At 48.3% G+C, this 16,180-nt stretch overlaps 1 protein-coding gene and 1 long non-coding RNA gene across 2 annotated transcripts; one reads left to right on the forward strand and one right to left on the reverse strand.

Annotated features, from left to right (window-relative positions):
- The first annotated feature begins 3,529 nt into the window (after window positions 1–3,529).
- Window positions 3,530–16,023, forward strand: LOC102737431 (glutathione S-transferase theta-1-like). The gene is given in 6 exon segments (XM_031017083.2): window positions 3,530–3,714; window positions 5,621–5,708; window positions 7,446–7,492; window positions 7,495–7,595; window positions 14,385–14,561; window positions 14,750–16,023. Coding segments are annotated over 6 exon segments (720 nt in total). The 5' UTR covers window positions 3,530–3,602; the 3' UTR covers window positions 14,945–16,023.
- LOC145716817 (uncharacterized) lies at window positions 8,546–10,770 on the reverse strand. Its single transcript, XR_014139727.1, has 2 exons — window positions 10,452–10,770; window positions 8,546–8,630 (listed from the first exon to the last, which is right to left on the reverse strand). It is a non-coding gene; the product is annotated as an uncharacterized LOC145716817 (long non-coding RNA).
- Window positions 16,024–16,180: the final 157 nt, after the last annotated feature.

Genomic DNA, 16,180 nt, shown 5'->3' on the forward strand with positions numbered 1-16,180 from the left:
TGGACTTTCATTCAAAACAACCCCTCCCAACTTCTTCCTTCTTAATAAAATACCATTCCTCCCTATCATTTGTAGGGTTTGTCTGTAGTTTTTGCCCTAGCTTGCATGTCCTGAGTTGCAATTCTCTGCTATTCCTGAATAAACTCATTTTTGCTAGTAAAATAACTTCTATTTTGAAGCTCAACAATTTCCAACAAGCTCATGGTCAAGGCTGCTGCTTCTGCTCTGAGGATCACAATGTGAGTAGCAAGTACCTAGGTCACGTAAACACTTCAATGGGAAAACATGTTTTTTTTTTTTCCTGAAGATGTTTAAATTTTTTTTTTTTAAGATTTTATTTATTTATTTGAGACAGAGAGAATGAGATAGAGAGAGCATGAGAGGGAAGAGGGTCAGAGGGAGAAGCAGACTCCCTGCCGAGCAGGGAGCCCGATGCGGGACTAGATCCCGGGACTCCAGGATCATGACCTGAGCCGAAGGCAGTTGCTTAACCGACTGAGCCACCCAGGCGCCCCTTTCCTAAAGATGTTTAAAGGCACCTATGTTCCTTGCCAAAGATGGACGCGGTTTAAGTGTCAAGAGGGTGAGATGCCACAGGGGAAGAGCTGGCCCTAGGAGAGGGACCGCAGAGTAGCTCCTAGTCAGGTGCTCCTGTCCCTGCCTGGAGCAGCACCCTGTCTGGCTTTCTGAGCTCTTTTGACCCCTTGGACAGGACTGGCTACAAATGAAAGTGAGGGGCCCCTTGACCAAAGATTATTAAGAACTTGAAGATGGCAATAGCAAAGCATTAAAACAACTGTGGGGCTAGAAGCAGGGGGCTGGGCAGTTGCACAGGTTGCACACCTATGAAGCCTTGGAAGGTGTGGTGGACAGACTCTAAACTAACCCCCCGTGGTGCCTGGGTGGATCAGTTGGTTAAGCACTTGCCTTCGGCTCAGGTCATGATCTCAGGGTCCTTGGGATCGAGTCCTGCATTGGGCTCCCTGCTCGGGCGGGGAGCCTGTTTCTCCCTCTCCTTCTACTGTTCCCCCCTGCTTGTGCTCTCTCACTATCTCTGTCAAATAAATAAATAAAATCTTAAGAAAAAATAAACTGACCCCCCAATGACCTTACCCAATGTCCCATCTTTATATAATCCCTTCCCCTTAAGTGTGTCCAGGGCCCGTGACTTGTTTCTAAGCCACCGAATGTGACAAAGGTGATGGAATGTCACTTCTGAGATTATGTTTTGTTATACAAGACTCCATCTTGCTAGCAGACTGGTTCTAGAGACTCTCTCCCTTGCCGGCTTTGAAGAAGTAAGCAACCATGTTAGAAGGTCCCTGTGGCAAGGAGCTGAGAGTGGTCAGCAAGAAGCTAGGGTCCTCAGTCCTACTAGGGAAAGGAAATGAATTCGGGCAAAAACCTGAGTGAACTCGGAAGTGGATCCTTCCCCATTTGAGCCTCAGATGAGAACCCTGTCCTGGCTGACACTTGGATTGAAGCCTTCCTGAGGACCCATTGAGCCCATGCCCATACCCCTGATCTACAGAAAGTGTAAGATAATAAATACGTGTTGTTTTAAGCCATTAAGTTCGTGGTAATTTGTTATGTAGCAATAATTAATGAATACAGATGGTTTTTCTAACTCTCTAAAGCTTTCAGTTGGAAGGTGCCTTGCAGGTGGTCTGGCTTGCTTTGTTCTCACTCTGTTTCCCCAGGTTTGCTGGGAGACTACACTTCCACAGTGCTCTGAGCATTGGTTGGGAGCATTATGTCTAAATGGCCTTTATCTCTTTTTCTATAAAATAAGAAATCCATCAGTCTCTTGTGAGTTCAGATCCTAAGAAAAAGATTAATTCTGGAACACGGTCCAAATTAGATTTTGAGCCTTCAAGATTGAGGCTGAGCCCTAGACAGGATCCTGCCCAGCTCCTCCTGGGGTGCTGACTAGGGTCAGCGGGACATGGGGATCGAGTAACTTGCCTCCTCTGAGTGTCTAGCTCCTTTTTCAAACTTCAACATCTGAAATCTGAAGTTCTCATCCTTCCTTAAATATTTTTTTCAGTTGAAAATCATTATTATCAACATTTGCTTTCTTTGCAAAGAGCTTTCTTATCGTGTAGAAAACGTTATGTTCTTGCGGATGCATTTTCAGTTGGACTTATGTTAGGAAATGACACTGACGCCATATGACCAGCCAGGTGGCATGCTCTGGGGGATCCCGGGGTAGTAAGGAACAGGCCTGAGACTGAGGCTCAGCAGGTGAGTCCAGGGGTGATGAGTTGTAAGGGCCCTGTAGGGCTCTAGCCTCCTCATTATTTTATCTATCTATCTACCTATTTATTATTGAGATATAACTGACATAACATTGTGGAAGTTTAAGGTGTACAACTTGTTGATTTGATACATTTATATATTGTAATATGAGCTAACACTCTATTATGTCACCTAATTATCATTTCTTTTTCATAGGGAGAATAACTAAGATCTAGTCTCTTAGCAACTTGGAAATTGTAATACAGTTGTTGTCTATATTGTTGACAACAAATGTTGTTGACTAATAACCATTATGTTGTGATAGATCTCCACAACTTATTTATCTCCTAGTTGCAAGTTTGTACTCTTACACATTTTTCCAGTCTTCCCACCTTCCAGCCCCTGGTGACCACTTTGCCTCTATGAGTTTGGCTTTTTTTAGATTTCACAAATAAGTGTGATTACACCGTATTTGTCTTTCTGTTTGACCTATCTCACTCAGCATAATGCCCTCAAGGTCCATTCAGGTTGTCACAAATGGCAGGATTTCCTTCTTTCTCATGGCTGAATAGTATTCCATTGTGTATATATACCACATGTTCTTTATCCATTCTTCCTTGGCGGACACTTAGTTATTTCCATGTCTTGCTATTGTGAATAATGCTGCAATCAACGTGGGGGTGCAACTATCTCTTTCATATCCTGTTTCCATTTCCTTTGGATATATGCCCAGAAGTGGGGTTGTTGGATCTCTCCCCATCATTTTAAAGATGGAGAAACTGAGGCCCAGAGCCAGGAAGAAACAAATTCAGGGAATGTGATGCACTGTGCTGGCAGGAGCAGGAAGACAAAGGCTGCCAAATTACAGGAAACGCAATCTGAGCCGAGTGAGTTACCACAAAGTGCTAAACATAAGCCCCGAGGCTGTGCCACTTGCTAGTATCACGGTCTCGGGAGTGTTCTTAGGAACAGGGACTCTGGAACCAGACTTTCTGGGTCCATAATCACTTCTTGCCTCAATCTCGACATCTCTAAAATGGAGATGAGAGGAAATTCTGACAGCGACAACGTGGATGAATCTTGAAGACACCATGGTAAGTGAAATAAGATAGTCACAAAGGACTGGGGACCCTCGGCGGGACCCTTGGAGGGGCGACCATCGCGTCACCACCCCGCCGGCTGGGCCCTGCGCTCTTGGTCCCAACCCCTCAGACACGCCCCTAGCCGCTCCAGCGATTGGACCAAAGTGCCTGGGCTCGCCGCCACCCAACGGGGAGCGTGGCCCCACGACCGAGAGAGTTTCCTGGCTGCGCTCCGGTTCGCGGAGTCCCTGGGGTCGCGAGTCCGGTCCTGCGGCCCCCGCCATGGGCCTGGAGCTTTACCTGGACCTGCTGTCCCAGCCCTGCCGCGCCGTCTACATCTTCGCCAAGAAGAACAGCATTCCCTTCGAGCTGCGCCCGGTGGACCTGCTCAAAAGTGGGCCCAGGCTTGGGTTTGGGAACCGAGAGATCGGGGAGGAACGGGGACGCCAAAAATTGCTTAAGAGGACGTCCGGTGCCAACCCCTTCTTAGGGCCATTGCTGAAAAAGGTGAGCCACCAGGGAGATCCGAGAGTCGGGTAATCCCCCAAACTCTGCTCGGTCCCGCGGGATAGACGATGGGGCTCGGCCGAGGCCAAGTGAAGGGGTGGGGAGCTTGAGGAAAAAGAGAGACCTGGTGAACAAAAACAGGGTGTATCTGGACATAGGGAGAGAGGACCTCCAGAAAAGAGATGGGGGCAGGAGGTGGGGGGTTAGGGGGTCGAGCATAGAGACTGCGGCAGAGCCGAGTCCCTCCTTTGCGGTCCCCAACTGCCGAAAATCTGCCACAGCAGTCACCAGGGTCCCGACCTTCCAGCCCTGCACTATGCATTGGCCCAGTCTGCATTGGGGGTCCCCCTGTGTCCCTACTTCTGCGTTGCCTTCTCCTGCTTTACCTCTGCCTTCTTGTTTCTGCTGGGAGGGGCACCCCAGGGGGTATGCCGGGAGCCTGAGGGGAGACTGCAGGGGAGGTTGCCGGAGCTTGCTGAGCCGGGCACTCTGAGCTGGAGGGTGTGTTTGAGCTTACTGAGCCCTGCACTCTGAGCTGGAGGGTGTGTTTCTCTGGCAGGCTCCCAAGGCTCCAGGGACACAGCAGGCATCTGGGGGGAAAGAGGGAAGCAGAACCCAGGTATTGCCGGGTGGGCAAGTAGGGTAACTCTACTTGGCTGAGACTCCCCCCCACCATCACTTCCCCACCCCACCAATAAGGAACCACAGTTGGGCCCTTGCCTGCCTTTGTGCCTTTGTACTGGCCTGTCTCTCTGCCTGAATCATCATCTTCTCCCATCTTCTCCTGGGGGGATTTCCCACTTGTCCTGCCCAGGGGTTACCTCTGCAGAGTATAGGGGACAGCGCATGGGGACAAAGGAACATCCCAGCCAGACTGTTAAATAAAGGGTGCAGAGCGGTGTGTTTCACTAGGAGAGCAGAGCAGGTGTGTCTGGTGAAGGCTCAGTCTGAAGGGAGGGAAAAGGAAGGATAGTGGGTGTATTTGAGGCTAGAGTGTTAAGGCAATCATGTATGGCTTCGAGGAGCTTCCACCTGATCCTGGGGTAATGGGGAGCCACTGAAGGCTGTTGAGCAGGGTGGCGATAAGCCTAAGTGCTCTTCAGAAGCTTCTCTCTGACTGCATCTGCAGGAGTAGGAGCCACGCCCACAAACTCAAGCAGAGGCCAGGATCCCAGGGGACATGGGGCTGTACCTTTGGGGAGGCTGTAGGTGGGACAAAAATGTGACTGTTCCAGCTCCAGCAGAGCCTAAAGGCAGGGCCAGCCCTGTGTCCCCAGTGGCCAGGGCAGGGTGAACAAGGGGACACAGAGGAGCTGGTGGAAGTTGTTTGCAAGTAAATAGATACCAGGAAAAAGCCACTTCTCTGTGTTTGGTGACCTTACCTTAGAGTCCACAGGGAAAGGGGCACTGTAAGAAATCAGAGCGCCGTTCGGGTGACCAGCCACCCTCCTCTGGCAGCTTGGGGCACCCTGAATGTGTACTTAATGAGGCCGGGGATGGTGCAAAGGTGGTGGGTGCGGTGAGTGTGAAGGCCCAGCTGAAGCATCATATCCCGCACCTTGGGCTGGGGGTGGAGCTTGGGCCCAATGGGACTTGGCATGGGCTGTCGAGGTCCATTTTGCAACATTTGGCAGAGCAGTATCCCGTTTCTCCCAAAGTGGCCCTCACTAGCCTTTCATGCAGGAGAGCACCTGGGGGCTGGAGAAGAGCCATGAAATTGGGGCCTGGGCATGGTAGGGAGTGGGCAGGGCTCAGTGTTTCCTCCTTCACCCACCGTGATGGGCTCTCTGCAGGCCAGCACCTCAGTGATGCCTTTGCCCAGGTGAACCCCCTGAAGAAGGTGCCTGCTTTGAAGGATGGAAACTTCACCTTGGCTGAGAGGTAACTGGGGCCCTGGGGCTGCTACCAGAACTCACTGGAATCATCTTGTCCTAACCCTCTTATTTAATTTAATTAATTAATTAATTAATTAATGTGTGTTAAAGAGAGAGAGAGCGCTTGAGTGAGCAGAGTGAGAGGCAGAGGAAGAGGGAGAAGAGAGAAAATCCACAAACAGACTCCCTGCTGAGCTCAGAACCTGACATGGGCTAGATTCCAGGACCCTGAGATCATGACCTGAGCCCAAACCAAGAGCTGGCTGCTTAACCGACTGAGCCGCCCAGGCACCCCCTAACTCTGTATTTCAGAGACAAGAAACTAAAATCCTCAGAGGTGAAGGGCTCTTAGCCCAACATCCCATAGAGAGTCAGGACTGGAACCCGGACCCCCGCCTGCCCGCTGGTCCAGTTCACAAGGATGCTTGGACAAGTAAACATCTATTTTACTTCTGTACCCATCCTGTGGTTGTTGGTGAGAGTACCCCAGGGCAGGGGTGCAGGGCAGGGCAGGGGCAGCGCTCTGGCTCGAGATGGCCCATGGGCGTCTAGGCTACCCAGTGGCTCCAAGTCTGGGCTGCAGCCTCCCTGAGTGGGCGTCACCCGAGGGAGGACCATGAGACAAGTGGGTGTTTTACATCACCACAGGTCCCAAGAAGTGAAAAGGTCAAGTCTTTTCCCAGTTTGGCCCCTTTTGTCACCTGAGTCACCCCTCCCATAACAAGCAGAACTTGAAGTTTTAGAACGTATCTCTGGAATTGTGAGATGGGTGCATCCCTCCAAGAATTCCTAACATTATGCCAGTGTCATTTTTTTCTTTCTTTCTGCTGCTCTCTACTGTCCTGGGTCCTTGTGTCACCCAGTGTTGAGCACCCATGGTACCTGCCAGGAGCATTGTGTGATTTCTGCATTCTTCTGTGTCTTTTCTCACTGTCAGGAGGTCTGTGACTCCCGGGGACCTGCAGCCCTCCCCAGAGGTGGTTTGAACCGTTAGCTGGGAGGAAAAGGAGCTCTTGTACAGACAAGTGAGTTGTTAAGCCAGGGCATGGATACAGAATTCTTAATAGGGAACAGAGGTTTTCTGCCCTTATTGGCTGGGGTGCACAACCCTTGGGGTACCCCAAGTTCCTGAAAGCTTTCCTATGGCCCCAAATTCATGCATCCTCAGGGCCCTTCCAGGTCCATCCCTGTCCCAACACCATGGTAGCCCTCATAACCTAGGGCAGGAGGAGAGCTCCAGGGGCCTGGTCTTTTCTGCTGTTCCATGATCCTGCAGCAGCCCCAGTGTTTCCTACTGGGTGCTTTAGGGAGAACAGAAGGATGAGAGGAATGCCTTTTTGAGCAGTCAGGCCATCTGAGGCTGGTCTGGATGCCAGAGGATGAGAATGGATGCAGACTGGAAAGAACTGAGCTTATTTAAGGCTCAGCTTTGATGGTGTCTCCTCCAGGAAGCCCTCTGACCTTCTGATCAGAGACTGTCTCTGAACACTTGGCAGGATACTCTGCTGTGGGCTTTTGCCCGGTGGTAGGATGAGCTCGTGTGTTAGCCTCAGAAAGACTCTCAGCCCTGCCACCAAAGGCTCTGTGCCCTGGGCAAGTCCCTTCACTGTCTAAGCCTGGCTTCCTTCTCTGGAAAGTGAGGCAAATACCTTGGCACATCTTCAGGAAGATTAAAGAAGGGACTCTGATTAAGCCCCTAGCACAGTGTCCTTCCTCTACCCATCATGTCATCCCTCCCCTGCAGCATGGCCATCCTGCTCTGCCTGACCCACAAGTATAAAGTCCCCAACCACTGTACCCCCAGGATGTACAGGCCTGCGCCCTTGGGGATGAGTACCTGGCATGGCAGCACACAGCCCTGCGGAGAAGCTGTCTCCAGGCCCTGTGGCATTAGGTGAGGCCCTGAGGTCATTGCCCCAAAGGGGCTAAAGCACCATTGCATTCTGTTCCATTTGGATAGTCTCTATTTTTTTTTTTTTAAAGATTTAATTTATTTATTTGAGAGAGAATGAGATAGAGAGCATGAGAGGGGGGAGGGTCAGAGGGAGAAGCAGACTCCCTGCCGAGGAAGGAGCCCGATGCGGGACTCGATCCCGGGACTCCAGGATCATGACCTGAGCCGAAGGCAGTCGCTTAACCAACTGAGCCACCCAATTTCATAGTCTCTATGAAATTAACTTTGACTCCACTAATTCTTTCTTCTGTTGTGCCCACGTTGCTATCCAACCCATCTAATACAGTCTTTTTTTTTTTAAATGTTTTATTTATTTATTCATGAGAGTGAGAGAGAGAGAGAGAGGCAGAGGCAGAGGGAGAAGCAGGCTCCCCGCTTAGCAAGGAGCCTGATGCGGGACTCGATCCCAGGACCCTGGGATCATGACCTGAGCCGAAGGCAGACGCTTAACCATCTGAGCCACCCAGGCGCCCCTAATACAGTCTTTTTTTGAGACATGTATTTTTCAATTCTAGAAATTCCATTTGGTTCTTTTTTAAGTTTCCATTTCTGTGCTGAAATTCACCATCTGTTTACCCATTTGGTCCATCTTTTCTTCTAAATTCTTTAACATATTTTTGATAGTTACTTAAAAGTCTTTGTCAGCTAATTTTCATACGTTGGTCCCCCGTGGGTCTATTTCTATTGGTCATTTTTTTATCCTCCTGATTATGGGTCACATTTTCTTCCTTTTTTTATGGTGTGCTAGACATTAGGTTCAAAAAAAAGGTAGAGCTTTACGGATGAGGTCCGAGTGCGACTGGGACAGTCACCTTCAGCTTCTGCACGCAACCAGATGATTTGCCTTCAGGCTCTAAGCCTTAAGAGCACTTCACTTGATCTTTATCTGCATTGGCCCAGGCTCTTCAGTCAAGCAGAAAGCTTATAAGGCAGCTTTGACTAAAGATGATGTCCTTGTTTGCTCAAGAAATTCACCTTTATAAAAGACATGAAGAAATAGTATCATAAAGATTAATGTTACTTCAACAAATGGAGAATAAATTTATGGATGAAAACAAGGAAAAGGCATCTCAGATGCAAGCAGCTGAGACTGCTTGTAAAAGGAACCTTGCTCTTTTAATGGATATAGAAGCATCAGAAAAGTCTCTATAGACCCAGATTCACCCAATTCCATCACCAGAGGTGGTTTCTCTTGAGATTCTTTTTTTTTTTTTAAGATTTTATTTATTTATTTGAGAGAGAGAGAGAGAGAATGAGAGAGAAATACAGAGAGAGTGCACAAGCAGGGCAAGTGGAAATCAGAGGGAGAGGCAGAAGCAGGCTCCCTGCTGAGTAAGGAGCCCAGGACCCTGGGGTGGCACCCTTCTCTTGAGATTCTTTACTGGACATCAATAGAAGAATATATTCCCAAATGGGAACAATTTCTTTTAGGAAGAGCACCATATCCTATTGGTGTTGAAAATGAAAATGAGGGGCGGCTGGGTGGCTCAGTTGGTTAAGCGACTGCCTTCGGCTCAGGTCATGATCCTGGAGTCCCAGGATCGAGTCCCACATCGGGCTCCCTGTTCAGCAGGGAGTCTGCTTCTCCCTCTGACCCTCCCCCCTCTCATGTGCTCTCTCTCTCAAATAAATAAATAAGATCTTAAAAAAAAAAAAAGAAAATGAAAATGAAGCAGAAAATACCATTCAGAATGAGGCGCAGTGATAACTTCTTCACATACTCTTTTAAAAAAAACCTGTTTAGTACAGCTGAATATTAAAGAATATGTGGGTCATTTAGGGTACCTTAGGAATCGAATATGTTCATATTGTCCCATTACCTCCTCGATGACATGAAGATAGGAGAATCGGCTGACAAGTCTCAGGTTCTATCACTTTGAGACCTACTATTACTTCAGGGTCACGGATTTGCTTTCTGCCAATCCCATGGAAGTGTTAAGAGCTAATATTGAAAGGTGGACTGTTTATTAAGTAAGTCTTTAAATAAGTGTTATGTGGGGCGCCTGGGTGGCTCAGTCGTTAAGCGTCTGCCTTCGGCTCGGGTCATGATCCCAGGGTCCTGGGATCGGGTCCCGCATCGGGCTCCCTGCTCGGTGGGAAGCCTGCTTCTCGCTCTCCCACTCCCCCTGCTTGTGTTCCTGCTCTCGCTGTCTCTCTCTCTGTCAAATAAATAAATAAAATCTTAAAAAAAAAAAAATAAGTGTTATGTGTGTCATTTTTTAAAAAAAAATCATTTATTGTCATTCTCATCTAAACAGTGAATACTGGTTGTTCTGATTTAAAAAAAAAAAAGGTAGAGGGGCACCTGGGTGGCTCAGTCATGATCCCCAGGGTCCTGGGCTCCTTGCTCAGCAGGGAGCCTGCTTCTGCCTCTCCCTCTGATTTCCACTCGCCCTGCTTGTGCACTCTCTCTCTATTTCTCTGTGTCAAATAAAAAAAAAACTTAAAAAAAAGAAGAGTCACATGCTCTTCTGTCTGAGCCAGCCATGTATGATTCCAGTTATATGAGATCCTTAGAGTAGTTCTGTTCCTAAAGACAAAAAAGTAGAAGGATGGCTGTCAGGGGTTGGGGGAGGAGGGTATGGGAAGTTTTGGTTAATGGGGACAGTTTCAGTTTGGGATGATGAGTAAGTTCTGGAGATGGTTGGTGGTGTTACTCAACCCCTGAGTCTAGGTTCCTGAGTCTCAATGTCATAGAAATGAACATTGAACTTGAGAGAAAGAAAACAGGTGGAGTTTATTAGAGATAGCTTGTATAAAAGGGGGCCGACAAGAAAGAGGAATGTCGCTACCCACCTCGGTAGCGTGCGAGGCTTATAAAGGTACTTCTCCAAAGGGTGAGGGGCTGGGAATGGGGAAGCGTCCTTCAGTCCCACGGTCATTATCTTGTGAGCGTCACTTTTTAGTGGACACAAGACAATCACAAGATGCTTTTCTTCATGGTCGACATTCTTCTAGGGCTCCTGGAAAATAGAAATACTTGTGCAAGCAGGCTTTAAATTGTTACTTCTAATTTTGTCCAGGCAACCATTACTCCCTCATGGCTCTTACCTCTCATTCATTCTCTTTCCCAGAGGAGATATTTGTCTCCAAGCTTATGGAAACTTTTAACCCTTGTCTCAGACTGGTGACTTTCACAGGAGCTTAGTCCCTCTTGCTTTCCCTATACTATCTCTGCGGTGATAGTTGTACATGCTTCTGGTGTGAATGTGCTTAGTGCCGTGGAACTGTACACTTAGAAATGGTTAGATGGGGGCGCCTGGGTGGCTCAGTTGGTTAAGCGACTGCCTTCGGCTCAGGTCATGATCCTGGAGTCCCGGGATCGAGTCCCGCATCGGGCTCCCTGCTCGGCGGGGAGCCTGCTTCTCCCTCTCCCACTCCCCCCTGCTTGTGTTCCCTCTCTCGCTGTGTCTTTCTCTGTCAAATAAATAAATAAAATCTTTAAAAAAAAAAATGGTTAGATGGGAAATTTTATGCTACGTGTCTCTTACCATAATTAAAAATTTTAAAAATTATAGTAACATGTAATCAGTAGAAAAATCATTAATGCACTCTTTTGCGTTCTTTTCTTGTACTGTGTCTTCGGAATCTGGTGTGTATTTTGCATGCGCAGCACAACTCAGTTAGGACCGGCCACGTTTCAAGAGCTAGTCACTAGCGGCTACCATATCAGATATCATAGGTTTTGGCTTTTTTTCTTTTCCTTTTTTTGCCCTTTCTTTTATTTTTTATTTTTAAAAGTTCTATAACTCTTTGATAGCTTTAAAGAAAGATAAGATTATGTTCTTTCCACCGTTGTTATGATGGGAGCTATGGTTTTTGTGATGTTGATGTCCTTATCAGAAGTGGAATTCCTACCCAACTTTTACATCAGCATGGATGGGACTGAAGGAGATTATGCCAAGTGAGATAAGTCAAGCAGAGAAAGTCAATTATCATATGGTTTCACTTATTTGTGGAACGTAAGGAATAGCATGGAGGACATTAGGAGAAGGAAGGGAAAAATGGTGGAGGGGGGGAATTGGAGGGAGAGATGAACCATGGGAGACTATGGACTCTGAGAAACAAACAGGGTTTTAGAGGGGAGGGGGGAGGGGGGATTGGTTAGCCTGGTGATGGGTATTAAGGAGGGGACATTGTTTTGTTATACGAAAACAATGGATCGTGGATCACCACATCAAAAACCAATGATGTATGGTGATTAACATAACATAATAACATTAAAAAAAAAAAGAAGTGGGATTCCTTATTTTTTAAAGTGTATGGCTAATTGTGGGTCATGGGCTTTATTTCTCTGTCTCCTGTCATTTCTTATATAAAACAGAAACAGAGGACAAAAATTCAAAAGACCTCTTCGTTGCCCTCATTCCTTCCTGAGAGGCCATTCTGCTCTGGGATCTGGTGGGAGTCTTCCAGTTCACGATTTTATGCATTATTACACTTAGGTGTCGTCGTAGGCAAAATAAAGTTTTGCCTTGAGTGTTTAAAATTTTATATAAATGCTCTCATATCACTCTGCAATGTGCATTTTTCTGTATTGCCATGGGTGGATCTAATTTATCCATTTTAACTACTCTATAGTAATTCATTATATAAATAAATCAGAATGTATTTATTACCCTACTATGATCTTTTATATTTAAAGAGGAACAAAACCACTCTTTAAAACCCTAAGAATTGGGGCGCCTGGGTGGCTCAGTCGTTAAGCATCTGCCTTCGGCTCAGGTCATGATCCTAGGGTCCTGGGATCGAGCCTTGCATTGGGCTCCCTGCTCTGCGGGAAGCCTGCTTCTCCCTCTCCCACTCCCCCTGCTTGTGTTCCCTCTCTCGCAGTGTCTCTGTCAAATAAATAAATACAATCTTAAAAAAAAAAAATTAAAAAAAAAACCCCTAAGATTTTTGGATCAACCAAACCAGGACAGAATGGAAATGTAGACAATCTCTTGCAGGGGCGGGGACGATAAAAAATGAGGGAGGAGGGCTAGGTCGGTTGTGCAGAGTGAGAGCCCATTGTGCCCTCCTGAAGGAGTGGCTTCTCCCCAACATCAGCCTTAGATACTGAGCAAGGATACTCTGTGGCCAGCACCCTTTACATGAAAAAGAAGCTGGAGGGGCACCTGAGTGGCTGTCGGTTGTGTCTGCCTTTGGCTCAGGTCTTGATCCCAGGGTCCCGGGATTGAGCCCTGAGTTGGGCTCCCTGCTCAGCGGGGAGTCTGCGTCTCCCTCTCCCTCTGCCCCTCCACCCACTTGTGCTTGCTTTCTGTCTCTCTCTCTCAAATAAATAAATAAAATCTTAAAAAAAAGAAAGAAAAAGAGGCTGGAAATCTGGACTCCTATATGAAATGCCCCCATTTTTAAATGTCAGCAACGGATCTATATTTTTATTTTTATTATTATTATTTTTTTAGAGAGAGAGTAGGGAGGGGAGGGACAGAGAGAGAGAGAATCTTAAGCAGGCTCCATGCCTAGCGTGGAGCCCGACGTGGGGCTCAATCCCACGATCCTGAGATCATGACCTGAGCTGAAATCAAGAGCTGGACATTTAACTGACTGAGTCATCCAGGCGCCCCTGATCCATATTTTTAGAAACTCTGTAGCCAAAGGAATGTCATTAGCTTAGGGCTGGCCTCCAGGGCACCAGTGGGTGACTGCTGATTCTGTCTACCTTGTATGGAGGAGGAAACTGAAGCCCGAAGCCAGGGCTCATGTACAATCCTAGTCCTGTTTACCTAAATCCCAGGCTCCCCCAAGCAACTTTACCAAACGAAGCATGAAGCATTCTTCCCTTGCTCCCCATCCACTAGTATCTCCCGACAGCTCTGCCAACCCATGAGGCTGTTGATGGCTTCCCCCTAAAACACCTTCCTCCCAGAATCCTGGACACCACTCTTTCCTGGCCCTCCTCCTTAGTTCCTGGTAGCTCGTTGCCAGAAAATGTCGGGCGCCTGGGTGGCTCAGTCGGTTAAGCGACTGCCTTCGGCTCGGGTCATGTTCCTGGGGTCCCTGGATCGAGTCCCGCATTGGGCTCCCTGCTGGGCGGGGAGTCTGCTTCTCCCTCTGACCCTTCCCCCTCTCATGCTCTCTCTCTCTCATTCTCACTTTCTCAAATAAATAAGTAAAATCTTTAAAAAAAAAAAAGAAAAAGAAAATGTCCCTTCTACTCTTGGCTTAGTCTTTTCTTGGCTGTGCCGTCTCGGGCAACTGACTGTCCCTCTCTTTCTGGGCCCCACTTTTCCATTTACAAGAGGAGTCATGTACTATTATTTCTATATTGTAGATGAGGAAATTGAGGCTCAGAGGGTTTGGGTATTTTGCTTTAGGTCACACACGCTTTGTAAGTGGCAGAGTGGAAACCTTACAAGCTCATCCTCCTAATTATACAGTAAGAGGTACTGACTTTACATTCAGGGGGAAGGAGGTTATAACATAGACTGTCCCTAGGCTAGATTTATACTTCCAAAGTAGAAAATTCATGGTTCAAGTCCCCCTCTGAGTTTGGGTCCTTCTGTCAGATGCCCCCGAGGCTCAGCCATCAGAGAACACGGAAGCAGGAATATTTTTGGGAGAGGTGGTCCTTTGGGAATTTCCCTGCAGGCCTAGCCCAGCCTTAGAAGAAAGGTGCATGGAACCAGAAAGCAGCTCAAACTGGGGCGGGGGAGGCACACTTGCCTTCCTGCCCCTGAGGCTGGGCTGGCCCCTAACCCTCTACTTTGCCTCCCCACCTCCCAGGTGATGTTCCCTGTTTTCCTGGGTGAGCCAGTATCTCCTGAGATGTTGGCAGCCACGCCGGCTGAATTGGATGTGACCGTGCAGTTGCTTGAGGACAGGTTCCTCCAGAACAAGGCCTTTCTCACCGGGCCCCACATCTCGCTGGCTGATCTGGTAGCCATCACAGAGCTGATGCATGTGAGTGCTATGGAGAGGGTGGCCTGCCAGGCAGGGAGGGCCCTGGGCTTATGTTGCCCCCCACCTGGCCATGTGCCAGGCTTATGTGTGGAAGCCTCTTCTGGAGCTCTGGGGCCCCCAAACCAGGCAGATGCTGCCATCCTTGACCTTACCCATCCACCCTCATCCTGTTCCCTTTATCCCTGCAGCCTGTGGGTGCTGGCTGCCAAGTCTTCGAAGGTCGACCCAGGTTGGCGGCATGGCGCCAGCGTGTGGAGGCAGCAGTGGGGAAGGATCTCTTCCGGGAGGCCCATGAGGTCATCCTGAAGGCCAAGGACTCTCCACCTGCAGACCCCACCATAAAGCAGAAGCTGATGCCTCTGGTGCTGGCCATGATCTGGTGAGCCGGGAAGCCCAGTCCCCGTGCTTGACCGTGGCAGTTCACAAAGCACCTTCATTTCCACTGTCCCATGGGAGGCAGGTTCAGAGGAGTAGTGATTTGCCTGGTCAGTCCCACTGCACCTGTGCTCCCAGGTCAGGTCCCTACACCCGTACCATCTTGCACAGCTGCTTAAAAGCCACAATGAGAACGGAATAGCCAGATCTTATCTCCTTTAATCACTGCATCTCGTTTTCAGTTTGGGAAATAAACCTGGGCTAAGCCTGAGCCTACACTTCTAACTCGGAAGGTGTGATTTATTTGACCTTCTGTCTTGGCCCTGGTCTTGGTCTCTATCCGAAAGACAACCCCCCTTCTGAGGCCCTATGGGTCAGCTTCCCCATGATGGTTGCCAAGAGTGAAATTAACAAATGCCCTCTACTCTTCTAATTCTTGGAGAAAGTGATTTATCAGACAGCATAGGAATCAGCAGGCATCCCATATGTGGTGACTATAGGCATGGTGATCAATCAGTTGGCTGGGCCAACCTCCCAGGACATGGCCCTTTGGCATCAAGTACTGTGGCTCATGAGTCCTGCCTCTGTTCTGCTGAACTGATCAGGAGGGGCAAATCTAAACAGCAGCTCTCCTGGTCAGGAATCAGTCATGCAGGGCCTTAAAGGCCATGCCTATGATCTGTAAACCCTGAATAGGCATAGTGTGCTCAGATTGCATTTCTTTCTTTCTTTATATTTTATTTTTTTTAAGATTTTATTTATTTATTTGACAGAGAGAGCGAGAGAGCACAAGCAGGGGGAGCAGTAGAAGGAGAGGGAGAAGCAGGCTTCCCGCTGAGCAAGGAGCCCGATGCAGGGCTCGATCCCAGGACCCTGGGATCATGACCTGAGCTGAAGGCAGACGCTTAACCATCTGAGCCACCCAGGTGCCCCTCTTTATATTTTATTTTAAGTAAGCTCCACACCCACTGTGGGGCTTGAACTCATGACCCTGAGATTAAGGGTTGCATGCTCTACTGACTGAGCCAGCCAGACACCCCACCACATTGTATTTTAAAATAATATTCTGGCTCCCCGGGGTTGGGTGAGAGGGCTTGCACTTGAGGGTGACCAAAGAGGAAGCAGGGAAATTGGATATTATAGTGATCCTGCCAAAGTGATTTGTGCAGGAGGGCAGGGCAATGAAGGGGATGGAGAACATGGCCCCTCCCAGACTGGAGAGGGCTCTAGCCCTAGCACAGGAA

The sequence above is a fragment of the Leptonychotes weddellii genome, chromosome 13, assembly GCF_054177405.1.
Source record: "Leptonychotes weddellii isolate Sample4059 chromosome 13, ASM5417740v2, whole genome shotgun sequence".
Classification (NCBI taxonomy): Eukaryota; Metazoa; Chordata; class Mammalia; order Carnivora; family Phocidae; genus Leptonychotes; species Leptonychotes weddellii.